This window comes from Xenia sp. Carnegie-2017, unplaced genomic scaffold (genome assembly GCF_021976095.1).
Source record: "Xenia sp. Carnegie-2017 unplaced genomic scaffold, XeniaSp_v1 HiC_scaffold_19, whole genome shotgun sequence".
NCBI lineage: Eukaryota > Metazoa > Cnidaria > Anthozoa > Malacalcyonacea > Xeniidae > Xenia > Xenia sp. Carnegie-2017.
The window spans coordinates 3,627,982-3,654,953 of NW_025813481.1; the positions used below are offsets into that span (position 1 = coordinate 3,627,982).

At 34.6% G+C, this 26,972-nt stretch overlaps 2 protein-coding genes across 4 annotated transcripts in view; both read left to right on the forward strand.

Moving 5' to 3' along the window:
• The window catches only part of LOC124438779, a 130,883-nt gene extending 116,749 nt beyond the window's left edge, over window positions 1-14,134 (forward strand). Inside the window, exons 19-30 of the mRNA XM_046988975.1 lie at window positions 662-1,374; window positions 2,372-2,756; window positions 3,097-3,174; window positions 3,637-3,690; window positions 6,294-6,997; window positions 7,080-7,656; window positions 8,494-9,161; window positions 9,272-9,863; window positions 11,316-12,022; window positions 12,100-12,679; window positions 12,829-12,906; window positions 13,409-14,134. Of these exons, the coding sequence (XP_046844931.1) occupies window positions 662-1,374; window positions 2,372-2,756; window positions 3,097-3,174; window positions 3,637-3,690; window positions 6,294-6,997; window positions 7,080-7,656; window positions 8,494-9,161; window positions 9,272-9,863; window positions 11,316-12,022; window positions 12,100-12,679; window positions 12,829-12,893 (5,123 nt within the window). The 3' untranslated portion in view covers window positions 12,894-12,906; window positions 13,409-14,134. The remainder of the gene's footprint in view (window positions 1-661; window positions 1,375-2,371; window positions 2,757-3,096; window positions 3,175-3,636; window positions 3,691-6,293; window positions 6,998-7,079; window positions 7,657-8,493; window positions 9,162-9,271; window positions 9,864-11,315; window positions 12,023-12,099; window positions 12,680-12,828; window positions 12,907-13,408) is intronic.
• Window positions 14,135-15,140: 1,006 nt separating this feature from the next.
• Window positions 15,141-26,899, forward strand: LOC124437972 (AP-3 complex subunit mu-1-like). Of its 3 annotated transcripts, none has more exons than XM_046987967.1 (18): window positions 15,141-15,150; window positions 17,803-17,861; window positions 18,289-18,367; window positions 18,511-18,616; window positions 18,878-18,990; window positions 19,101-19,222; window positions 19,459-19,537; window positions 19,765-19,812; window positions 19,975-20,007; window positions 20,102-20,135; window positions 20,214-20,293; window positions 20,445-20,515; window positions 20,588-20,636; window positions 20,775-20,831; window positions 21,062-21,128; window positions 21,230-21,276; window positions 21,346-21,393; window positions 26,735-26,899. In XM_046987967.1, exons 2-18 carry the CDS (start codon window positions 17,827-17,829, stop codon window positions 26,837-26,839), a joined length of 1,173 nt encoding a protein of 390 aa, XP_046843923.1. In that variant the 5' UTR covers window positions 15,141-15,150; window positions 17,803-17,826; the 3' UTR covers window positions 26,840-26,899. The 3 variants fall into 3 exon arrangements, with proteins under 3 accessions (XP_046843923.1, XP_046843924.1, XP_046843926.1); XM_046987968.1 differs by lacking the exon at window positions 15,141-15,150 and adding an exon at window positions 15,924-15,936; XM_046987970.1 differs by lacking the exons at window positions 15,141-15,150; window positions 21,230-21,276; window positions 21,346-21,393; window positions 26,735-26,899 and having other exon boundaries at window positions 17,702-17,861; window positions 20,775-20,823.
• Window positions 26,900-26,972: the final 73 nt, after the last annotated feature.

The following is a 26,972-nucleotide window of genomic DNA, read 5'->3' on the forward strand; positions in this document are numbered from 1 at the left end:
GGGAAAATGCTGTGTAAATTTATTCAATTCTCAGAATTTTTTAATGACTATTAATTAGGAATGAAAAATTCTTTTCATTGCTTTGTAAACATTTGTAGAGATCATCGAGTAAATTCAATTTATTTTAAGAGGATTTTTGGTCATAACATTCAGATAGTAAATTTCATAATTTATGTTAATGTGAAAAGGATGTGTGTTTTATCCATTGCAGAATTGCTCGATCTAGTATAGCAGATCTAGCGTTTGTCAAAATGAATTATAGATGCTCAATTTTAAATTCAAAATATATTCAAACCAAAACTATTGGATTTGAATTTCAAAAAATTAAACTTTATCAATGGACTTGCCTCTATGTATTTGGAAATGGAAACATATCCAAGCAAGAGCTGCAGCAATTTTGACGTACCCTAGATCCGCCACGGGCATTATTGAGTTAAAGGTTGGTATGGTCATGCAATAAATCAATCGTGGAACGTTGATTATTGCGTATGAATTGTATGATGACCAACTCATTTCTACCGGAGAAAATGTTATTTCCATATGAAAGTAAAAACACAGCAATGTTATATGTTATGTGATAATGCCAAAACAAATAAAACTGTGAATTGATGAATTTATCAGTCCTTTTTTAATTTTTCCTGACTTGTACTTCTCTTTTAAGTTCAAGAATTGTTGCGTCAACCATGGAAATGTTTTGATAAATCAATAATGCATCAGGGAAAGTTTAAAAAGATGGAGGAATATGGACGCAAACATCCAAAAAAAGTTACACTGCTCAATGAATTGTGTGTAATTTTTAAGGAGGAGTTTTTGCTTGGCAAGGGAAGTGATGGAACTCGTGTTTACCTTGGACTCGGAAAAGATGGTTATGGAAAAGCAGTAAAACGATTACTTCGAGATAACTCTGTGGAGTTAGCCAAACGAGAAAAAGAAATTTTGAATGAGTTGAATGCAAAGCGTTCAAATTATGTTGTGAATTTTTGGGATTTAAAAGACAACCCTGACGAAGAGTATTTGTACATGATATTAGATTTGTGTGAAGAATCGTTAGAGAGTTATGTGGAATCTTCTTCTTTGCAAGATCTTCAAAAAGTCGTTCCTAAAGTTCTTATTCAGATCTTAAATGGTCTAGTTCACCTTCACAGCGGAGAGCGTCCTATTCTTCATCGGGATTTAAGACCATCAAACGTTCTTCGTGATGTGGATGGAAATTTTTTAATCGCTGACTTTGGTATAAGTCATTTGTTATCTGATGAAACTTCGACACATCGGAGCGTACAAAGAGGAGCTAAAAATTGGATAGCTCCAGAGTCATTCAGCGCATCAGATGCATCAATTGATAAAGTTCGTTACAAAAAAGAGTCTGACATTATGGTAAGTTCTTGAAGTAGAACTAGAAGTCCAACTACAGCTTAATGTGGTGTTCAGAGGCCGCGGAACCGGGGGGGCATTGGGGGCATATGCCCCCCTACTTTTTGCAACAGGGAAAAATGTGCCCTTTTTCTGGAATGAAAGTGCCCTTTTTCATGGTGTAGAAATGCCCTTGTTTTAGGTAAAATTGGACTGGAGAAGTTTTTCTTAGACACATGTAGCTCCGAGAGTAGAACAAAGTCTGTCGGCATCATACGAAATCAGTTATAGCTTAGTTTTTGATCTTGATTACCCAGATGGATCAAAAAGCGCGTTTGTCAGTTGGTGTTGTCTTCGCAGACGTCCGCCCAGTAACTTAATTAACCAATGAGAAGTCGCCATTTATGATCCACATGATACTATAAATTCTACGGCAACGCATTGCATACTTAATAAAATTGTTCATGTAGCCATCTTAGTTCAATTTGTAAGCACGCACGCCGAGCAGTAGAGAATACGCATAGCATTCTAAGAATGTCTACCAATGTATTGCAGACTTTGAAACTTAATCATGATTCATGAAACAATGCACATGTGTAATATACTAAAACAGTAAGCTGCAAACTCACATGCCCTTTTCGGTCAGTGCCCCCCCACTTTTGAGATACTTCCGCGGCCCCTGGTGGTGTTTGCATTAAATTAAATATTGGTATTTGGTAGTGATAATGATTTTACCTCAATTTTTTTCTTTAACTCGATTGTATCGTCATGTAGTGTCAACATATAAAGTTAAATAAAAATAAATTAATTTTTGATAAACGTGTCACAGTTACAATTGTATGTTCCTTATTTAGATTGCTTTTGATACATATATATGGCTACAATTCTATTTGGAGAACATTTTTTAGATTTTTTTAAGCTGCACATTTACTGTCGAGTTCTGCAAATCGCAAATAAATTCAATCTTTAAGGTTTTAGTATCCACCACTGACTGTTTATGACAATTTTTTATTGAAAATAGAATGCGGGAATGGTAGCTTATTATGTTGCAACAAAGGGAAAACATCCTTTTGGACCTGAGGCGTATAGACTACAAAACATGTTGGAGGGAAAACCCATTGGTTTGAAAGAAATCAGGGATGTTCAACTTAAAGATCTTCTTTCATGGATGCTACAACGACAACCTGGAGACAGGCCATCTGCCGTTAAGGCATTAAAACACCCTTATCTACAATCAGACAAAGAGAAATTTAATATGCTGTGTGATATGGGAAACCAACTGAAGGTGAAACATTCACAAGATCAAAATTCTCCCACTTCAGACGTTCATACGCCTCTTCTGGTGCACAAAGTCATAAGGTCTACTGACTGGAAAACAAGACCTGATCTCAAGAAACATTTTACGAGTAAGTAAGAGCTACGAAAATGATTTTTTTCTCGACGTTGTAGCTAATTAATGGTTCCATGACACTATAATGTTAAACCTTAACTGTCATTTTCACCGTAATCGTACATTCGTTTCCTAGGATGTACTATTTTGATGTTGATTTCTGGTAATGATTATTTTAGTATTGAGGTTTTAAATTATCCTCTCACAACTCTCAACTGCTTTTAGTTTTATGTGTTTTATGCATGCTGTCAAGACGTTTACTATTTCATTATTTCTCATTTGGGGTAAAGTTGGTCTTTTTGGCAGCCTTATAACATTTCTTTATTTGAAATTACCTTGAAACCATGCATTCTTAGATACCAAGCTGGTTGAACAACTTGAAGAAATCAATGGAAAGAAAAGGGAAGACATAAATGACGATATGGATCTTGACGGTAAATATAATTCTTGCTTTGTCACTCTTAAATCATAAATCTTAGGCTTGTTGGAGAGTAAAAATTAAACATAAGCAAAATGATGTGGTAAGACGAAAAGAAGAGCTGATGTGTTTGTTTGAAAGGATATGGTTATATATGTCGTCATTGAATCCGGAAAATCCATTAAGCACCAAAAAGCAGTTTTATTTTTGATGATTTTGTTGAATGATGGTTCCGTGACAATGTGCAAGAGATTTAAAATTTTTCTATGAATTAAAATTTTTTATGGGCATCGTATAAATGCTCTGCATTATTTCTCTCAACTCCATTCAACTTTAGTTGTGTACGTTGTATTTTAGGCTTATATCTGAGAAAGTTAATTATTTTGTTTGTGTATTTCTCATTCGAAAGTAGTTTTGTCTTTCTGGCTGTAATTTGAGTTTACTTGAATTAAAATAGTTTCCTTTTGCTTTCATCTAGTAGAAATTGAAAGAGTAAATGGATGGAAAAACAAAGAAGACCCAAGTCATAACGGTATTTGATAGCAACAAACTTATTTGTTTGTGTGGTGGGTGTCTATTGTGCATTGTTTTCGTGGATTAGTTTGAAGTGGTATGCTTTTATCATTTGTTCATTTGTTCAAAGTTGTGAATAAGTCGTTTGTAGGTGCCTGTAGTTTTTGTGATCTGTTCAGTTTCTTAATGGATTAGTATAGCAACTTTTTAACGTGAATAGTATGTATTCAGTGCTGTATGTGATGAATTATGCCGAGTCCTTGCAATCAATGTTGTGATTTGTCATTTTTGTCATTCGATGATGTTCGGGAATGTGGTTGGTGTTATAAAACGTGTTTTAGATAGTTATTCTCATGGTGTTGAGCGTCTGTTGAATCATAAACGTGTTGTGCACTTATTTTTAATGTTCCATTCGTGATGGTATAAGCATGCCGGTGAATTTTTTAACACACGCTTAATTCTGTAATGACTTTTAATTTCGAAAACGCATTAGTGTGGACAGATGAAGATAACACAAAAAATCTGTCAATGTTGCAAAACGTATTATAAAATAACTTTTAAACTCGTAGAAATTTGATTTTAGTAAACCCTTAACTATTTCCGAGCTTGAAATAACGTAAATTACTACTTTTTGTGCGTTTGCAGATTGTGTTAAGAAGTGATTGAGTCATTTAAGCCTTTATGCTTTTTAATTTGTGGAATGATTTTCATGAGTCATTGCTTTAAAGTAAATGGTTTGAACCCGGGAGTATCGTTACATGTTTGTAAATGTCACATGTTCGAAACGTCAGTCAACAACAACAAAAACAGTCCTTCTCAGGACAACCTGGACGATCTACATTTACAAACATGTAGTCATTACTTTAGTTATACTCACTCTTTACTCGACGCTTGAATATTAACATGTTCCCAACGCATGATAACCGGCATTGCTGAAGTGCAATAGTTTTTCTGATTTGTTTGTTATTAAATGTATCGATCCACATAATTTTTAACATCTTAAATTGCCTGTGATTTTAGTTTCGGAAAAAAATTACACAATTTTCGTGATAAAGCAATTGTTTTTAAAGGGGAGGGCAAATTTCCGAAAAAGGGCTTTTTGGGGTTAAAATTTCCCGTGAGATCGGGCTTTCTAGAGGCCTGTAGTATCTAGACATAATTTTTACTTTTTTGCTCTTCTGGACTAACTAAATGTGCCAAATTTAGACTATTTATGATATTGAAAACCGTAAAAGCGTAAGAAATATTATGTGATTCGCAAACTAGCCGTGGTCATGTTATACACCATTGAAAATAATGAATGTTGGCAATTCAGACAAAAGACATCAAACGGGTTACTTTATCAACAAATTAGTGAAAGATGATCAAAGAGGAAGATATGCTCAATGAGATGAAATATGGTGCAGTCAAAAATGTCCGAAAGCCAAATAAAGTGAAAGGGACTTTCATCACGAAAATTGCGCAAAGCAAGTTTCTACAGAGCAAGTGATACTTTGTGGTATTGTATTATAAGTAAACGCACGCTTTCAGGGATAAAAGAAATTAAATGTTCTTCAAAGAATATTGAGGATAGAGGTTTACGACTAAATATCCTCATTCCTATATTTGCGGTAACACGTTAGTAAATATTTCTGTTGCAACGAAAGAAACCGACGCGACCATATCTGTTGACCGATGCAGACTGGTATATTTGATTATCGGCTGTTGGTATGAATGATTCTACTTTAACTGCTATCTCCAAATACACTTTGGCATCAGTTGACCAAGTTTAAGGAATTCGTGTGCTAAACTTTAAGTCAAACAGAAGATTATAAAATGAAGGCTTTAAGAAGTGATATTTGTGGTGAATATTGGGTAGAGACGTTTCTTTAGTTTTGTGCTGCAAAGATTTTGTGCAATAACCTACAAGCTCTTATTCTCCAGAGCATAATGGTATTTCAGAGCGTTTGACTAGGACAATCACAGCATTGAATCGATCAGTGATGACGCTGTCTTGTTGGCTATATAAACGCACAGAAACGCAATAAATTTTACTTAAAGTTCACATTCTGGTGTTATATATATAGTTGAAGAAGATCGACGATGGTGATGTTCATTTTCTACAGGGAATGTTGATCTGCGACTACTTTAAGAATATTTTCAACCAATTTGGGATGGAGAAATGCAAACGCATGTACACGTGTCAAACCGTCGAAAAAATTTTAGATTTCTCAGACGATGAAAAGATTTAGTAAAAGTCTCTTTTGCTAAATCTCCCTCGGTTTACAGGACTTTTAATCACAAATATCCCTGCGTTATGGCAGGGATGTTTGTGATTAGCATTATGATTGAATGTAGACAATACCATTGAATGAAAGTAATATCCGATCAAACTCAAAGTAATTTCCGATCTGTCTCTTGAGTAACATTTTACTGCCCGAAATTAAGATTAGCCTTTTCGAAAAAAATGAATACATTACCATTTAATCTATTGAATAATATACCAAAAAGCCGAGCCTATTCTATTGTGTTATTTGCACGTATTCGAATCTTGTGTGCGACGAATTACTTTCAGCTCACTTCCACATGTTTGATTATTTCCATCCCTTATCCTTAAATGTAATACTTTTACATAATTTTTAGAATTGCAGTTGAAAGAATGGAAGTATTTTGATCAATCAATAAAGCACAAAGAGATGTTCTTAAAATTAATTAAGTATGGACGCGACCCAGGTATGAAGGTTGAATGTGTGAACGACATACGTGTAATTTTCTCGGACGAGTTTTGTATCGGCAAAGGAAGTGATGGAACACGTGTTTATCTTGGACTGGGAAAAGATGGTTACGGCAAAGCTGTGAAACGAATAATTCGTGATAACGACATTAAACTAAAACATGAAGCAAAGTTTTTTAATGAAATCAACGCAAAGAAATCGAATTATGTTGTGAATGTTTTGTTAGAAGAAAACACTGGAACGGAACATTTCTATTTAATCCTTGACCTATGTGAAGAATCGTTGGAGAGTTTTGTGAAATCTTCCACATTGCAGGAACTTCAAAAATCACTTCCCGAAATTCTCAAACAAATGTTAAAAGGATTAGCTGATCTTCACTGCGACCCAAGTCCTATTCTTCATCGGAATTTAAAGCCTTCCAATGTTTTCAGAGATGCACAAGGTAAATTTCTGATAGCTGACTTTGGTATTAGCCAAATATCGAAGGATGGCTCTATGACATATACAAGCAACACTAACAGGGAAACTGAGTATTGGATTGCTCCTGAATCATATCGTGAAAATGATGAGTCGGTTGATAAAGCACGTTACATAAAAGAGTCTGATGTGATGGTAGGTGTAGAAATGTAAATTTGAATAATTAAATTCAATTTTTGGCGTTTCATTCACACTTTCACCTTTTTATTGGTTTTAGAATGCAGGAATGGTGGCTTATTATGTTGCAACAAAAGGGGAGCATGCTTTTGGAACTGAAAAGAATAGACTGAAAAACTTGTTAGATGGAAACCCTGTTGGATTGGAAAAAATTGGTGATTGTCAACTTAGAGATCTTCTTTCATGGATGCTGCAACATACACTCAAACTCAGACCATCTGCAAAAAAAGCGTTAAAACATCCATATCTGCAATCTGCTGAAGAGAACTTTGATATGCTGTGTGATGTGGTGAATCAACTGGAGATAGAGATAAGTGATCCTCTCAACTCAGATGTCCATAAGCAGTTAAATGATCCAGAAAATTGGATGGACCGTATCGACAGAGAAATTTTTAACAATTTCAATGACTTTGACTCTACATGGTTAGGCTGCTTAAAATTTTTACAAAACGTTCGCAAGCATTGGCAAGATGAACCTCATCCACAACTGCCGCTAAGTGAAGGCAACTATAAACAGTATTTCCTGCAAGTTTTGCCGGAGCTTCCTCTTTTGGTGCACAGAATCATAAGGTATATCGAAAGGAAATCCATTCCAGATCTGGAAGAACACTTTGCTAGTAAGTTAACCATTAAAATATTTCTTTTTCGTCAATGATGTAGCTAATCAATCTCTAAAATCTCTGAGTGTAAAAATGCAATCTAGTCAGTCAGGTATTCCGGTTGTACAGTCGAAGTGTAAATTTTCTGCGTTTGATTTGTCGCGATATGTTTGTTTATCAGTGTATCAAAGATTGTCATGAACAATCTAACCATTTTAAAAATTTTATCTCCAACATCCCCTTTGACGGTATGAAATGGTTAAAACGCAAATATATTTTTAAAATATACTAATATTGATATGGAGATAAACAAGGAGTGAGTGTTTGCATGGACGGCGAAGCAACATTATAAAGTGCAGGGCTAAGTCTTCAATTCTACTATGGAGTCTTAAAAAGTTCCTCTAAACAACGACTTCAGCTCAGTCTAAATATATTTTTTGCAAAAAGTGGGGGCTTCAGCTCTCCCAGACCCCCAGGCTGTTAACGTTAGTGCAAAGCTTATGATTAACTGTAAGGATTTTTACAGTTAGGCGAAGTATGACCCTCACACTCCATAAAGTGTTTATTTTGTTAATAAAATTTTGAATGTTGCAATGTCGGCTGCTGTTGCCATAACATTACATGGCAAGTGATCGAGATGAACAACTACACCCATTAATTCTCTAGTATCGGCTATCACAATTTTATCTGAACTGAATGCTTAAATGATTTATTTATGAAATGGTTGTTATGGCAAATTGTGCAGTTAGTACCTATTTGAATCATTTGGAGTATGGCGGACGTTGAGTTAGGTCTAATTAATTAATTTTCTTATTTTATTAATCTTTAAAAGTAATATTTTTACTCCAATTTCAGAACTGCAGTTGTTGGAGTGGAAATGCGTTGATGAATCAACTAAACATAATCAATTGTTTTTAAAAATGGTTAAGTATGCACAAGATCCCAAAGTCAAGGTTGAATATATAAGCGATGTACGTGTAATTTGCTCCCGAGAATTTTGCATCGGCAAAGGAAGTGATGGAACTCGTGTTTATCTCGGACTGGGAAATGATGGCTGTGGAAAAGCAGTGAAACGAATACTTCATGATAACTGCATTGGGCTTACACAACAAGAAAAGAAAATTTTCGAAGAAATTATCGAAAAAAAATCGAGTGATGTTGTGAATTATTTTTACTTAAAAGAAGACATTGCATCAGAATATGTTTATTTAATACTCGACTTGTGTGAAGAATCGCTGGAGGATTTTGTGCAATCGGAATCAAATAGTTTGGCTTATCTTCAAAAATCGCTTCCCAAAATTCTCAGACAAATTTTAAAAGGTTTAGCTCATCTTCACAGCGAGCCACGTCCTATTCTTCATCAAAATTTGAAGCCTTCTAATGTTCTCCGTGACGCCCAGGGCAAATTTCTGGTAGCTGACTATGGTATGAGTCAAATTTTGAAGAATGACTCTGATAAATCAAAAAGGATTGAGTATTGGACTGCTCCTAAGTCACATTACAAAAAAGAGTCAGATGTAATGGTGGGTGTAGATTTGTAACTATTTGCATAGTACACTTAAATTCATTTTTATACGTGTATGAAAATTTTTTTTATATTTTTTTCACGCTTTTACTTTTTCAATGATTTTAGAGTGCAGGAATGGTGGCTTTTTATGTTGCAACAAAAGGGAAACATCCTTTTGGAGATCGAACGACAAGACTGCCAAACTTGTTGAATGGAAACCCTGTTGAATTGAAAAACATAGTAGATGTTGATTTTAAAGATCTTCTTTCATGGATGCTACAAAGTGTACCTGAACTAAGACCATCTGCCAACGAGGCGTTAAAACACCCATATCTACAATCCGATGAATGTAAGTTTGACTTGATGTGTGATGCGGGAAGCCAACCAGAGAGAAAGATACCATATTTAGGTCATCCTCTCAATTCAGATGTCCATGAGCAGTTAAATGGGTTAAAAAATTGGAAGGATCGTATTGATCCTGAAGTCTTTAGTGATTTCAATGTGGGACATTACGATGCTACATGGTTAGGTTGCTTAAAATTTATACATAATGTTCACCAGCATTGGAATGATGTACCTCGTCCAAAACGGCTTCAAAGTGATGGTAATTATAAAAAGTATTTCTTGCAAGTTTTTCCAGAGCTTCCTCTTTTGGTGAACAGAGTTATAAGATTAAATGAATGGAAATACAGACCTAATCTCGAAGAACACTTTTCAAGTAAGTTACAAGCATTTAGGTATTTGTTTAGTTTAAACAGTGTAGTTAAATTTGTGATAACTTTAGAGGCGAAAACAGCCTTAATATCAACGACCCTCAAAAGAAACATCTTGCTATGGAAAAGGTTTGAAAGGCTTGAACTTAAGATATATAATCAATTGGGTTAGTCAATGAAGCAAATTAAGTTTTTTACTCAATTACTTGTAATTTAAGTTTGAGTTGCAACATGACGGATATTATCAGGGGCATATTTTCTTGGGAATACAGGAGGGTGCGAATATTCTCCTCCCAAATTCTCTAGTACCCTCCAACAGAAACTTAAAATGGTGTTATATACTGTCGAGTAATATTATAACGGTATCTGAAGTAAGGAAATTGTACAGTAGGACTGAGTAAAAAGTGGAAGTTATCATTTCAAAGACAATTACATGTTTTATATGACCACCATTTGCAATTGAGTTACTACCATGCGTGTTTTTGTTTAAACATTCAAATCGAAATAAATTACTTAACGCGAAGTAAGCAGTTTTATCATGTCAATTTAGTTTGCCGTTTATTTTCTTCTCCCTTGTTTGTCATGTGTGAAAACGACTGTTGTATTCGTGTTTTACTCGTCGTTGGCAATATTTTGATACATAATTTATGAAGCTTTGTTGATTGTTTAAGGAAGTATGCTACAGCTATATAACTTTGAGTTATAATTTACTTAACTTTGTAAAAGAAAAGCTAATTACATTTTCATTTTGCAAGATTCACTAATCCGTAAGCCTAAAAAGCCACAACAGTCCTAGGCCGTGCTAATTTTACCTAGGATTACGATGCACCCCCTCCCTTGTAAAATCTACACCCCTCCTGTCAAATGAGCATTGATCCACCCCTGGATAAAACCAAAACAATGTCATTTATGTAGTAATGATTTACAATGAAAGTCTCAGATATAGCCAGTTATAGAAAATAAGGGAAAACAAGAAAGATGAAAGAGAAAAATTATGTATTTAAATTGTGTTTTGGTCTCCAATATCATTTCCAGTATTTTGCACATTTTAATACACGAGACGAATGTGTTATTTATGTCTTTATGTTTTACTTTTATACAGTGTTGACTTCACAGAACTTATGAATTCATCAATAAAAAATTAATACAATAATAATTATATGACTTTACGTTAGTTTAACACTTAATACTTGAATATAAACAGGACCCTCGATAAACTGTAGTTAGTTGCATTTCAGAGCTACTGGTGTCAAAAGCGTTTTATTGCAGTAAAAATAGCTTTTTGTCATTACTTATTTGACGTCCGTGACTCTCCAGTCCTACCAGAAGCGATTCCTTAAATAAGTAATTTATGATTTATTGAAAAGTTCTTCGTCAGTCTTGTAGGCAATGAGGGAATTTGAGCTACTTTTTTCCATTTAGTCATCCCTAACTGTAAGAATCGTGTGTCATTTTAGAATTGAAGTTGCAAGAATGGAAATACATTGGTGAATCAAAAAAACATAAAAATTTATTCTTAAAAATGATCAAGTACAGGCACCATCCCGACGTTGAAGTCAAATATTTGAATGATGTATGCGTAATTTTCTCAGAGGAATTTTGCATTGGCAAAGGAAGTGATGGAACCCGTGTTTTTCTGGGACTGGGAAAGGATGGCTACGGAAAAGCAGTGAAACGAATGCTTCGTGATGGATGCATCAATCTTGCGCATCAAGAAACAGAAACTTTAAATGAAGTAGGCGCAAAGGAATCGAAGTTTGTTGTCAATTATCGCTACTTAATAGAAGACACGGGAACAGAACATGTCTATTTGATACTGGACCTATGTGAAGAATCGCTTGAGAGTTATGTAAATTCTTCTTGTTTGGAGGATCTTCAAAAAGCTCTTCCCGAAATTCTAAGACAAATGTTAAATGGATTAGCTGATCTTCATAGTGGCCTTCATCCAATTCTCCATCGGGATTTAAAGCCTTCTAATGTACTGCGAGATGCACATGGAAAATTTCTGATAGCTGACTTTGGTATTAGTCGAATATTGAAAGATGGAAGTAAGACAAAAGTAAGTAATGCTAAAAAGGGAACTCCGCATTGGATTGCTCCTGAATCGTTTAATACAGAAAATCCGATTGGCAAAGGACGTTACAAAACAGCGTCAGATGTAATGGTAGGTGTTTGCAAGTTAAGTTTAAATTTTATTTTGTTTGAATTCCTTTTATCATATTACGTTGTGATTTATTTTAGAATGCAGGAATGGTAGCTTTTTATGTTGCCACAAAAGGAGACCATCCTTTTAAAACTGAAGAGAATATATCGAAAGGAAACATTGTTGGCTTGGAGAAAATAGATAATGTCGATCTAAAAGATCTACTTTCGTGGATGCTACAGCTAAAACCGGAAGACAGACCATCGGCCAACGAAGCGTTAAAACACCCTTATCTACAAACCGATGAGGAGAATTTTGATTTTCTGTGTGATGTTGGGAATGAACCAGAAATAAAGACATCATCTCCACAATCTCTTCCCTCAAATCTTTGTGAGCAGTTGAATCTTTTAATAAATTGGATGGACCGTATCGATCCTGAATTCTTTAATCATTTCAATAAAGTATCCGACTCTACATGGTTAGGTTGCCTAAGATTTTTACGAAACGTTCGCCAGCATTGGCAGGATAAACCTCGTCCACAACTGTCATCATGTGTTAAAGATGGAAACTATCAAGAGTATTTTCTTCGACTTTTTAAGGAACTTCCTCTTTTAGTTCACAGAACCATAAGATTAAGTGACTGGAAGACAAGACCTGTTCTAAAGAAATATTTTCCAAGTAAGACACAGAAATGAGTTTTCATTTTCGATGGCAAGCTATAAATTAGGGGTCCATGACACCATATTTGCAAGTTGTCCTCTCCATTTTTTGTACTTAATGCATACATGTTTTGAATTCTGTACATTGCCTTTGCAAACATTTTTTAGACAGTGAACATCCTGTAAAACTTGAAGATGGCAAGGGAAAGAAAAGCGAAGCTGTTATTGATTAATCTGATCTTAACGGTAAATAGCTATGTAACAACAAACTAATGCTGTGTACGTGTCACTTTTCTAAAATATTCTACCAAAAACCGTAATCTCTCCACTTGTATGTGGTGTATCATTTTCTAATTTTGTGCAACTGAAAATAACGGTTCAAGCATGTGTGATAGTACTAGAAATAGTCAAAAATCTTTAGACGAGATTAACGATTTGTCAGATATCCAAAGATAGTGACGAGTACCTACAAATCATGGTGATTCAGAGACTTTGGCATATTTTTATCGTATGGTAAAAAGAAACTTATAGCTTATTATGTTGTCAAACTTGTAAAGAGCACACATGCAATAGTAAATATTGCGTATCCTTTGCTTTAAGTCAGCAAATGCTTTCACGTCGTATGCATTAATGCTGAAATTGCGAAAAATGCTTGCTTAGAAAAAGAAGAGAGTTTTCGATTAGAGTTATTAATCCTTTTAGCAGCTCATTTCACTTATTTTATTTTCTTTGTATTATTTATCCTAAGTTTAAATGGTCAGATCAAATGACGAATGGAAAAACAAGAACATTATCGTTTTCAATTTAAAGCTAAAATGTGCCACATCAATGAAGTCTTTTTATTGTCTGCAAAAGAGGTTTATGGGAAAGCAATTGGCAAGAAGGAAATCAATGATACCACAATTCAAGATCCTCTTTTATGTATGTTTTAATTTGAGGCTCTTAAGCAAGTTAGATTAAGTAACCAAGTTGGATATTACATGGCCAGATTGCTATGACTTTTCATTGGATTTTGCAATGTTATATAATTAACTATTATTTTTGTCTTCAAATGACTAACGATCTAAAACTGAAGGCGAATGAAATTTAAATTTGATTTTCATACATCATGTTTGTTATGTAAAATATTCAATAAATTTTAACATGTGTAATTTAATAATACATAGCATGTATACAATGTATAACAATACATATAACTATATATAACAATATAATATGGATGTCATGACTTGTAACGCAATTAAGGAGTTGCTCGATCTGTGCTCAAAATCCGTTGTATTTTAGCGTTATATAAGTCTTTCGTATGAGGTCCGAGCGTGAGTTCAATGTACTAGAACGCTATTTAGTTTATGTACGTCACTACAGTACCACTGCAAAGTGTAAAAGATTGATATGCATAAAAAAAACAACTTATTGAATTGGGGAAATTGGTAATATTTGAATAAAATGACACTTTCATGTGAGGTTGTGATCATTTCCTAGTATTTCTTTTGTTGCAGCTTTGAAATTGTTAAAAGAAAATCTGTGTACGTTGAGGTAATGATGACGAAGTCAAAGTTGCTGAATTTTTGTTTATTTTGGCTTAGTTGTGTTGCATTTTTTTTTGAGACTAAAGATCGTATTTTTTAAGCCACAAGTTTGCATTTATGAATTTCAGTCTTTTAAATACTTCGCCAGATCTGTCTCTTTCAGTCATTTGTTACTTGTTAGGTCAAGATTCCACATTTTCAGTTAATTTCCATTGATTCTATTATTGTAGTGTGCATCATTGGTGTGTACGGAACTCAAAGTATGAATACTGCCGAGGGAATCTACCATGTTTCGTTATTTTAATTGAAACATCCATATTTCTCGTGCCTTGCTTTACAAAAGACAATTTTCGCAATTATTTGTGAGTTATCAGTTATCTAATGATAAGCTTTTCGTCTTGAGAGAAGAATTTTTATCAGATTATTTTTATTTTGATGGCTATTTAAACTACAAATTAAACACAAATGCAGTAAACCAAATCATTAATCTCATAATTATGTCAACAACAACTCGCTCGTAATGCAACTCGCCTTTGCATGTTGTCAATCACACTTTTTCCTAATTTTTGATCGTTAAGCTCTACAAAAAAAAATGGCTCAGGAGTCGGGAAGCTATGTATGTTCGGAAGCTTCCAATTTTTAGATTGTGAGCATTTTATAAGATTTGATAAAAAATTGAATACTTGGTTTATACAGATGTGCCACTTTTCAATGAGGGTGACATGATACAGTTAAACCAAAAAAAATCGAATTAAATATCAAAAAATTTATTACACTAGTTTAACTATTGTGAATTACCACACAGTTAGCATGGCACACACACAACTTTTCGAAGCCTCTGCAGTTGAATGTATTGTTTTACATGCAAGTGTTTATTAAATATTTCTGGGCTTGTTTTCTTGTTGTAGCAACAGAAAATCCCAGAAGAAAAGAGGTGTCTGCTCGAAATATCAAGGTGTATGTAATCACCAAACCTAGTCAATGACATGAGCCTGAGAGTATTTTCCAAACTTGTTGTTGTGAATTGATTTAATGCCTTTTGTTCATGTTTTGTACTCCAACTTTCTAGAATAAGTTATTGGTTGAAAGAACGATTGTTGGCAATGTATTCAGCGGCTTTACCAGTCAATGTTATGCTTTTAAACATAAAAATATAACAACCATCGCCAGCAAGACTTCACTAAAGTGCATCCGTTAGCAAAGAAAGGGTTGTCCAATAAGGATGTGGATATTATGTACATTGTCATTGCTAAGAAGGAAGATTTTAAGCATTTTGGTATAAATCGTATTGTATGATGCAAATGACTAGCTTTCAAAATTCGAACCGCTAACCAACTGCAGGGCGTTCGTAGCGAGTAGAATGAGACTTATTTATTAAACTCGGGGTTTGAACAAAGTTATTTTCCAAAATGCAGTCTATGTTTAAGCTTTTAGCATGTTTGTAGATTCCGGGGACTCTGTAGCATGTGCATAAAAAACTGAAGAATGTCACGGTCCATTCCTATCTCGAAATACGTTTTTCTAAACAAAATTAAAATCGACTAAAACAGAACATCTCTCCTTGTACCTAGTGCATGGTATTTCATCTGTCGTTATATTTTATAACTGTTTGAGACTCTTCCAATTCATTGACCTGTTATCAATTAGGATCATAGGATTGAGACGAAAATCTTCACTACCATAATTAAAGATAAGTTAGGTAAGCCAGCTGGTAAAGGACGTTGAGTCTTCAGTGGTCTGGGGACAAGTAAGATGACTACATGAATCTTAATTTTTTTTTAAATGGAAACATCGCTTTTAAATGGGTTAGCACTATTTTCCACCCAGCAAACCGCCCTTTACACAATCGGAAATAAATTAAAGATGGCGGCTAATGGGAAAGAAACTTGCAGCTAAATCGAGAGATCGGAGCACAGACGCCATATTGAAATTTGTCACGTGAAACGTGAACTAAAAGATCAATATTAAATGTCACCATCGTTACGCGCGCGAATTGTTTTATCGTCTTGCCGCGAAATACGATTTTACCCACTTAACTTTTTGTAAAAACATCATCGTATGCGCATTATCAACTTTCTTGTTCTCCTTCCATTGTATTGCTCTATAATAAAGCTAAATTTCTTAACGTTTTAAGTTCTTTATTATTCGTGAAAAGCGGTATGTGGAATAAGAATACGAAGGTATTGCAAGTTTAATTGCTTCATCACACTAAGCATATGCACATACATTAACTGAATTGCAAACACTACTTTAGATGTTACATGGCAAGGATCAACAACTGAATCATCATCTGTACTGCAATTTACACCTTTGGTAAACCATTTCTCAATCTTTGGCAACAAAGACTCAAAAGCCTGACCTCTAGTTAGCTTGCTCAGTACGGCTCTATCTTTTTGAAGCTTTTTGAGAGACAAACCTCCAAATAAATTATGTACATATAATTAACAAAACTAATTTCCCATTTCAATATTATGAATTTTTAATGCAAGACTTTAATCCTATGTCATGTCAGGGCCTATATTCATGTTGCCTTGCACCCCCATCCCCATTGCACTGCAAAGGTCTGAACTAAATAACCTAAATAACTGCATAAAATTTGCAAGTAGTGCAATGCAGTGGAAGTTCCGGGGTAAGTCAGAATATGTTTATGTTTAGAAGCTTATTATAAATTTAAAATACTATAATAACAACACTGCTGATATTTATATTATTATTACAAATTATTTTCAAAATATTGCCAATACGGCAGTTGTCAAGTAGTTTCATGTATTCTGACTTACTCTGCAGCGAAAGTAGTGTTTGCAATTCAGTTAATGTATGTGCATATGCTTAGTGTGATGAAGCAATTAAACTTGCAATACCTTCGTATTCTTATTCCACATACCGCTTTTCACGAATAATAAAGAACTTAAAACGTTAAGAAATTTAGCTTTATTATAGAGCAATACAATGGAAGGAGAACAAGAAAGTTGACAATGCGCATACGATGATGTTTTTTTACAAAAAAGTTAAAGTGGGTAAAATCGTATTTTGCGACAAGACGATAAAACAATACGCGCGCGTAACGATGGTGCATTTAATATTTATCTTTCAGTTCACGCCTCACGTGACAAATTTCAATATGGCTTCTGTGCTCCGATCTCTCGATTTAGCTGCAAGTGGGAAAGAACCAAAAGCTAAAAGGAAACCATGCATGCACTGGTGCTTGGTCGTTTTGAGATGGCGAGTAATTTTATATTTTTATAATACAGTTTTTAATATCAACATATGAAAATATTTACAGATAAATGTTGCAGTATAAATTTTCATGCAACCACCTTAAGTTATAAACTTATAATCCAGGCTGGAAAATATGTCGTTTTTCGACGATTGTGCAAAATATTATATAAAATATTATATTGTGTAAAATATTAGATTGTGTAAAATATTATATTGTGTAAAATATTATATTTCAAAGTAAAGGGCGGTTTGCTGGGTGGAAAATAGTGCTAACCTTTTAAATGTTGGTTAAATGTTAGCAATAATATAAATAAATATTTACGAAATGAACTTACATGAAAATAGTTTTATAACCATTAAGCTAGTTAAGTAAAGGAGAAATACATTTTTATAGGTTTTATTATCTGTGGATTTTACAATGATTCACAGTTTGTTTATCATCAACCATTCAGGGTGAGACGGTAGTGACAGTATGTATTGGTTTTATATTTGTTTGTTTTCAATGCTCTTCTGTTGGTTTTGTACGTATCAGCTTGTGATTATTGTGAGAAGTACTTTACAATTATTTGAATGAGGTGAAATAAGATTAGTTTCAGTAAGATAATAAAAGAAAGCTTGAACAATGTCAGAAGCCAGTGAAGGTAGATTATGAGAAGTATCATGTGACAGGATTAATACCCAATACCTAGAAAAAATAAAGAATGCATAAAAATCGTGTAATGTTACCTGATATCTGTAATTTCAATAGTGTTGAAGTCGGTTAGATGATGCCATTTTGATGATTTCAGCTTCCTCAATTGTTTAGTTATCACAACTTTACACCAAATGGGTGACTGTGTGTCTGTCACTAGGTCATATGATGTTTTTCATGTTTATTTAGGGATATATTTCTGGAAAAACATTGGAGAAGTGTTTTGGGACGCTCTGTTTGTGATTATTTCTTCGAAGCTCAAGGAAAGGTATTTAAATGAATTTTTGTGTAAATTGTTGTTTGTGCTTGTTTAGTTGAGTAGTTTTAAGGTACTTTCATGAACGGTTTTCATGTTATATTTTTCTGATAAAAATGCTCCTAAACAAATTAAATATCATCTTTTATGTTCAGGCTACTTCTCCAGAAGACATTCCTCCTGTAATTGCAACAGGATTCAGTTATCTCATCAGTATATTTCGCCATGATCTCTTCTTTGTTTCTGTTGTTGAAAATGAAGGTTTGTGTTTATATTAAGGTTAGTTAATGTTTTATTAATGTTTATTTTGAATCGATTGCCTCTAATCCAATCATGAGATTGATTGCTAGTTTTAATTTAAAAAGTATGCATTACATTGCAAAGAAGTGTTATCACTCAATAAAAGGCATTGCATTAGGATTCTTAGTGGTAGATAAAAATAATTTAGTCTTCATATCATCAACATGTGGTAAACACTTTCATGATTATTATTATTGATGAATTGAAAACATTCCTTTCCAGTTCCACCTTTGTTTGTAATTGAATTTCTTCATCGAGTGGTTGACTTGATCAAAGAGTATTTCTCTGACTGTACTGAAGCAATCATTAAAGAAAATTGTGTCATTGTATATGAGGTTTGAGATTAGTATATTTTGTAGAGAATCCAGCTGTTTGATAGATGAATTTCAATTTTTTTCTGTTGTGTGTGATGTAAAATATGATATTATATTTTTATATTCTTCAGTTATTGGAAGAGATGTTGGATAATGGATTCCCTCTTGCTACAGAGTCAAATGACCTTAAAGAGTTGATAAGACCTCCTAGTATAGTTAGAAATGTTGTTAATAAAGTGACTGGAGATAGCAAGTAAGAACCTTCCTTATAGTAAACATATGAGCCATGTTTTTATGTAGTGATCTATATGTTGTTCATATAAGGATCAGATATAAATATAAAGCAAATCCGTAAAACCAATAAACATTTCTATATTTGCATTGTTTTTTATATGCAACTTACTACAATATTTCGTTAAGTTTGTTTTAGTTTACACATTTATGATCATTCTACATATAATTTAAGTTAAATATTTCATATTTTCCTAGTATGAGCAGTCATCTCCCAACTGGTCAATTGTCCAATGTTCCATGGAGGAGAACTGGTGTAAAATATGCAAATAATGAGGTACGTAGCTATATTCACATTGTTCCATTAAGAAATTTGAAAGAAAATTCTTTTTTATGCTTTGTTTTAGTTGTAATGGGATGAGTGAACTTTTTTCTTTTGTTAATTAGTTGAAATAAATATTGCTAATTAGTTGTTAGTTCTAATTATTCATAATTTGTTCCAATTAATTCTAATTATCACAAATTAGTCCTAAGTATTTCTAATTAATTCTATTTATGTTATAGATTTACTTTGATGTAGCCGAAAGCATTGATGCCATCATTGATAAACAGGTAACAACATTATAATACTGTGGATTTCTTGTTGCCTTTGTGGAAGATGTATGACAAAAATATGTTTGTTGTTTTTGTTTGATGTTAAATTAAAACTAAGGACATGTACGAACTGAAAACTTGTGGCATGTTTAAATTCCTAAAATTTTCTGTTTTGTGTAGGGCTCCACCATATTTTCAGAAATACAAGGAACTGTAAGTGCCTTCCTTTTTTTATACTTTGTTATATGTACTCTCTAGTACAACATTTTAAAGATTTTTTCACCTTTTTTCAACTTTGTTCTTTCAGATTGACTGCAACTGTAAATTATCTGGCATGCCTGGTATATTTTTGATACTTTGTTATATCTCTAGATTAAAATTGATTTTATCTGTAGGTTAAAGATTTCTATTAATTATAGATCTCAACATGTGTTTTACAAATCCTCGTATCCTTGAAGATGTCAGTTTTCATCCTTGTCTTCGCTTCAGAAGATGGGAGGTACGTAAGTGTGAATGTTGAATATGGATTGTTTCTGGTCGAATTCAACACAAATTATTCTTAATATGACTAATAACAATTGGCTTTTTACATTGAACACTTTTCTTTCAAACTTGCACTAAAACCGCGTTCAAATGTCTGTGTATTTTAGTCTGAACGAATTTTGTCATTCGTCCCCCCGGATGGTCGTTTTCGTTTAATATCATATAACGTGGCAACCGGGTGGGTGTTTTAGCAGTTATATTTTCATGATAAAATTGTCTATTTTGATGGTATTTTTTGTTTTTTGTTTAGAGTAAATATGCTACCATTGTTTGCAAAGCCTCGTGTCTTGTTTCAAGAGGTTTATCAACTGTTGAAATTATTTTAAAATCTTTTTTATTGATTAAAATAAATTAAAGTGTTTGATTTTGCTGCGTTTTAATTCGTACGACTGTTCAAAACATTGATTCGATGATCGTCTTTTACTTGGTTGTTTCAGGGTGGAAGTGGAAGATTTGAATTGTCGATAAGTTCAAAACCAGTTATGGGTAAAAATGTATGTACAGTATTTATAATCATGTTAATTTATCAAACTGTTGTTGCATCTTCTTGCATTTATAGACTTAAAGATATAACCTAAACTAGTCCATTTTTTTCATACGTATTATCTCAATGCATTTTGTATAAAACTAACTACATCGTCCTAACGTAATCATACCATGTCAAATATTGTATACATTAACTTTTTCAAAGCCTTTTCACTCATTGTTTCAATATTTTATTGAGATCGAGAATGTTGTCGTGACTGTTCCATTTCCTAAACAAGTTCTCAACCTTAACTTGACTACAAACGGTAAAAACACTCATAAAATATTAAACATTACAGTCTGATGTTTCATTGCTCTTCATTGACGTTTCCCATCAACATTTATGACTTGTGTTCCATGTTTTCAGTTGGTACCTATTCATTTGATCCAATCAAAAAAGAGCTTTCATGGGAGGTAGGTTCATGAGGAAATTGTCACGATCACGTGGTTATGTGAATCTAACGTTACTTTAAACAATTTTAGATCGGTAAAATACAATCTCAGACACCTCCACCTAACATTAAAGGAAATGTAAGTAAAATTGGTTTTTATTTTACTTTTTGCTCGTCTCAGTTGATTTACCGAAGTCCAACCATGTTTTTCAAAAGAATATTTCCAAACTTTTTACATACGAAACAAAGTCGACCTTCACAACAGTCTTTGCTCACTAACTAAAGTCGATCTTCACAACAGTCTTTGCTCACGAAACAAAGTCGATCTTCACAGCAGTCTTTGCTCACTAACTAAAGTCGACCTTCACAACAGTCTTTGCTCACTAACTAAAGTCGACCTTCACAACAGTCTTTGCTCACTAACTAAAGTCGACCTTCACAACAGTTTTGCTCACTAACTAAAGTCGACCTTCACAACAGTCTTTGCTCACTAACTAAAGTCGACCTTCACAACAGTCTTTGCTCACGAAACAAAGTCGACCTTCACAACAGTCTTTGCTCACTAACTAAAGTCGACCTTCACAGCAGTCTTTGCTCACTAACTAAAGTCGACCTTCACAGCAGTCTTTGCTCACTAACTAAAGTCGACCTTCACAACAGTCTTTGCTCACTAACTAAAGTCGACCTTCACAACAGTCTTTGTTCACTAACTAAAGTTGACCTTCACAACAGTCTTTGCTCACTAACTAAAGTCGACCTTCACAACAGTCTTTGCTCACTAACTAAAGTCGACCTTCACAGCAGTCTTTGCTCAGTAACTAAAGTCGACCTTCACAACAGTCTTTGCTCAGTAACTAAAGTCGACCTTCACAACAGTCTTTGCTCTCTAACTAAAGTCGACCTTCACAACAGTCTTTGCTCACTAACTAAAGTCGACCTTCACAGCAGTCTTTGCTCACTAACTAAAGTCGACCTTCACAACAGTCTTTGCTCACTAACTAAAGTCGACCTTCACAACAGTCTTTGCTCTCTAACTAATGTCGACCTTCACAACAGTCTTTGCTCACGAAACAAAGTCGATCTTCACAGCAGTCTTTGCTCACTAACTAAAGTCGACCTTCAACAGTCTTTGCTCACTAACTAAAGTCGACCTTCACAACAGTCTTTGCTCACTAACTAAAGTCGATCTTCACAACAGTCTTTGCTCACGAAACAAAGTCGATCTTCACAGCAGTCTTTGCTCACTAACTAAAGTCGACCTTCACAACAGTCTTTGCTCACTAACTAAAGTCGACCTTCACAGCAGTCTTTGCTCACTAACTAAAGTCGACCTTCACAGCAGTCTTTGCTCACTAACTAAAGTCGACCTTCACAACAGTCTTTGCTCACTAACTAAAGTCAACCTTCACAACAGTCTTTGTTCACTAACTAAAGTTGACCTTCACAACAGTCTTTGCTCACTAACTAAAGTCGACCTTCAGCAGTCTTTGCTCACTAACTAAAGTCGACCTTCACAACAGTCTTTGCTCACTAACTAAAGTCGACCTTCACAGCAGTCTTTGCGAACTAACTAAAGTCGACCTTCACAACAGTCTTTGCTCACTAACTAAAGTCGACCTTCACCACAGTCTTTGTTCACTAACTAAAGTCGACCTTCACAACAATCTTTGCTCACTAACTAAAGTCGGCCTTCACAACAGTCTTTGCTCACTAACTAAAGTCGACCTTCACAACAGTCTTTGCTCACTAACTAAAGTCGACCTTCACAACAGTCTTTGCTCACTAACTAAAGTCGACATTCACAACAGTCTTTGCTCTCTAACTAAAGTCGACCTTCACAACAGTCTTTGCTCACTAACTAAAGTCGACCTTCACAACAGTCTTTGTTCACTAACTAAAGTCGACCTTCACAACAGTCTTTGTTCACTAACTTAAATCGATCTTCACAACAGTCTTTGCTCACTAACTAAAGTCGGCCTTCAACAGTCTTTGCTCACTAACTAAAATCGGCCTTCAGTCTTTGCTCACTAACTAAAGTCGACCTTTACAACAGTCTTTGCTCACTAACTAAAGTCGACCTTCACAACAGTCTTTGCTCACTAACTAAAGTCGACTTCACAACAGTCTTAGCTCACTAACTAAAGTCGACCTCACAACAGTCTTTGTTCACTAACTAAAGTCGACCTTCACAACAGTCTTTGCTCACTAACTAAAGTCGACCTTCACAACAGTCTTAGCTCACTAACTGAAGTCGACCTTCACAACAGTCTTTGCTCACTAACTAAAGTCGACCTTCACAACAGTCTTTGTTCACTAACTAAAGTCGACCTTCACAACAGTCTTTGTTCACTAACTAAAGTTGACCTTCACAACAGTCTTTGTTCACTAACTAAAGTCGACCTTCAACAGTCTTTGCTCACTCTAAAGTTGACCTTCACAACAGTCTTTGCTCACTAACTAAAGTCGACCTTCAGCAGTTTTAGTTCACTAACTAAAGTCGACCTTCACAACAGTCTTTGCTCACTAACTAAAGTCGACCTTCACAACAGTCTTTGTTCACTAACTAAAGTCGACCTTCACAACAGTCTTTGTTCACTAACTAAAGTTGACCTTCACAACAGTCTTTGTTCACTAACTAAAGTCGACCTTCACAACAGTCTTTGTTCACTAACTAAAGTCGACCTTCACAACAGTCTTTGCTCACTAACTAAAGTCGACCTTCACAACAGTCTTAGCTCACTAACTAAAGTCGACCTTCACAACAGTCTTTGCTCACTAACTAAAGTCGACCTTCACAGCAGTCTTAGCTCACTAACTAAAGTCGACCTTCACAACAGTCTTTGCTCACTAACTAAAGTCGACCTTCACAACAGTCTTAGCTCACTAACTAAAGTCGACCTTCACAACAGTCTTTGCTCACTAACTAAAGTCGACCTTCACAACAGTCTTTGCTCACTAACTAAAGTCGACCTTCACACAGTCTTTGCTCACTAACTAAAGTCGACATTCACAACAGTCTTTGCTCTCTAACTAAAGTCGACCTTCACAACAGTCTTTGCTCACTAACTAAAGTCGACCTTCACAACAGTCTTTGTTCACTAACTAAAGTTGACCTTCACAACAGTCTTTGTTCACTAACTAAAGTCGACCTTCACAACAGTCTTTGTTCACTAACTAAGGTCGACCTTCACAACAGTCTTTGCTCACTAACTAAAGTCGACCTTCACAAATCCGTCGCGCGACTGATGTTTGAAACTCAAAAATTACCTATTCATATTAGTTAAAAATTCATTAATTATTCTTACTTTATTATCGCATTTACTTCGTGATAAAAATCCAGCTTTATTTATTATTGAAAACTAATGACTAATCCAATGAATATCTCCTTGGTAACCAGATCAGTTGAATTTTAATTGACCTGGAATAACCGACTGATAAGGGTGGCTTGACTGGTTCGACATATAAGGAGTCTAAGAACGCCAGAAACGCTATTTTATTGGTCAATGGCCAGATCAGTGGACAGTCTGGAATAATCTCGACCGATAATAGGGGTGGCGGACCTATAAGGAGTCAATTGCTATCTTACAATTGGTTCATTTGAATTTTGTCTTACTGTGATTGGTTTGACCTATTTCGACTGATAGCCAACTGAACTAATATAGTCAAGCTCACTGTCTGAATTGAATGTTTGATCGTTTCATAATAATTTTCTAAAGCATGATAGAAACTAAACTACAATCAGATGGAATTTATGGAAATCTTTTACAAATTCATATGTTGACATGAATGCTGCTTTACCAAACTGGGAATTTTTTCAAGAAGGGGCGAAAAATTTATGGATGAATTGTAAATGCTTGGCAAAGACGATCTCGCGAGCGACATTTCAGTCATTGATGTTCAAAAGCAAGCCAACATTGTTTTGAGTTTTATCAGCAGAAATTTACATCCAAAATCGTAAGTAAAGGACAACTGAAGTGTATGCATGAATTAAAATTGTAGCGAGAGACTTGCCGAGCGGAAATCGAATACGTGTGATAAAAATCAATGCCCAACATAAAGTTCTGATTAGAGCCATAGAAATAGACCAAAAAAAAAACAAATTGTGAAATTTAAATTTATTGTGACGTTTCGTCTTTACTCAAGACATCTTCAGACAAATAATAAATAGGACGTTAAGACAAGGTATTATATTTACAAAAAGGTGTTAAATTACTACTAAAGGAAGCGGTGTCGAATGGATACATGATAAGGAAGTTAGGAAGTAAAATAAAGAGAAATTGAAAGAGGTTAAGTGGAATGGAGTTTCCTTGCACATTAAGTGAAGGCTTGTGTTTATTGATTAGAAGGCTTTCATGGATGGAGAGTTCATAAGTATCGTTGGAAGAGGAGATTATTTTAAAGTCGTCTAAGTTGGGGTGTGTCCAGTTGCGTTAATGTGAGCAAGAATGCTTGATGATGCAGTGGGAAACTTGGTTGCCTGGGGATATTCCCAAGTGCTCCGAAAATCTGTGTGTAGATGACGTGTGGTTTGACCCACATACGAAGCGTTGCAGCTTCGACACTTGAATAAATAGACTACACCAGATCTCAGAGGTTTGGGAATTTTGTCCTTAAAGGGGAAGAAAGAAGAGATACGTTGAGAAGGGCGGAAAACAATTAATGGATATATGTGGAAGGCTGCAGCACAAAGGTTATTGATTTGTGTGAATTTGAAGGAGGGTATGCCGGTGAAAGGAAGACAGAAATAGATGGGCATTTTGTGAGCAGTCAAGACAGGTGGTTTAGGGGCAAAATTGTTGTTAAGGAAGCGACGTGTGATTTGGTCAATTATACGTGAAGGAAAACCATTTTTGGTGAGTGACTTTCTGGTAAATTCGAGTTGTGTATGTGGGTCAAACCACACGTCATCTACACACCAGATTTTCGGAGCACTTGGGAATATCCCCCCTTACAGGCAACCAAGTTTCCCACCCTGCATCATCAAGCATTCTTGCTCACATTAACGAAACTGGACACACCCCCAACTTAGACGACTTTAAAATAATTTCCTCTTCCAACGATACTTATGAACTCTCCATCCATGAAAGCCTTCTAATCAATAAACACAAGCCTTCACTTAATGTGCAAGGAAACTCCATTCCACTTAACCTCTTTTAATTTCTCTTCATCTCACTTCCAAACTTCCTTATCATGTATCCATTCGACACCGCTTCCTTTAGTAGTAATTTAACACCTTTTTGTAAATATAATATCTTGTCTTAACGTCCTATCTATTATTTTGTCTGAAGATGTCTTGAGTAAAGACGAAACGTCACAATAAATTTAAATTTTACAATTTGTTTTTTCTTTGGTCTATTTCTATGGCTCTAATCAGAACTTTATGTTGGGCATTAATTTTTATCACACGAATTCCTCATTTTCTTTGCGCTAGCGGTTGCAAACTGCTCTCCCGCTTTTCAAGATTAATTTTTTGCTTTTAGATAAACCAAAAGATACTTGGACGTGGAAACATTTTGAGAAATTTTGATGTAAAGATAATTTTCTTGTCATTTAAAAATGTTCTAATTTTTTTGTACACGTTGTGAATTGTTGATATCTTACAGTGTATGGTTGTTAGCTCCCTAATTAAACATTCTACACATCTATGGGGCGCCGAATGTGCTTTTATTATTTAAGTACATTATCGCATTATTTTTCATGATTTATTTAATTATATAT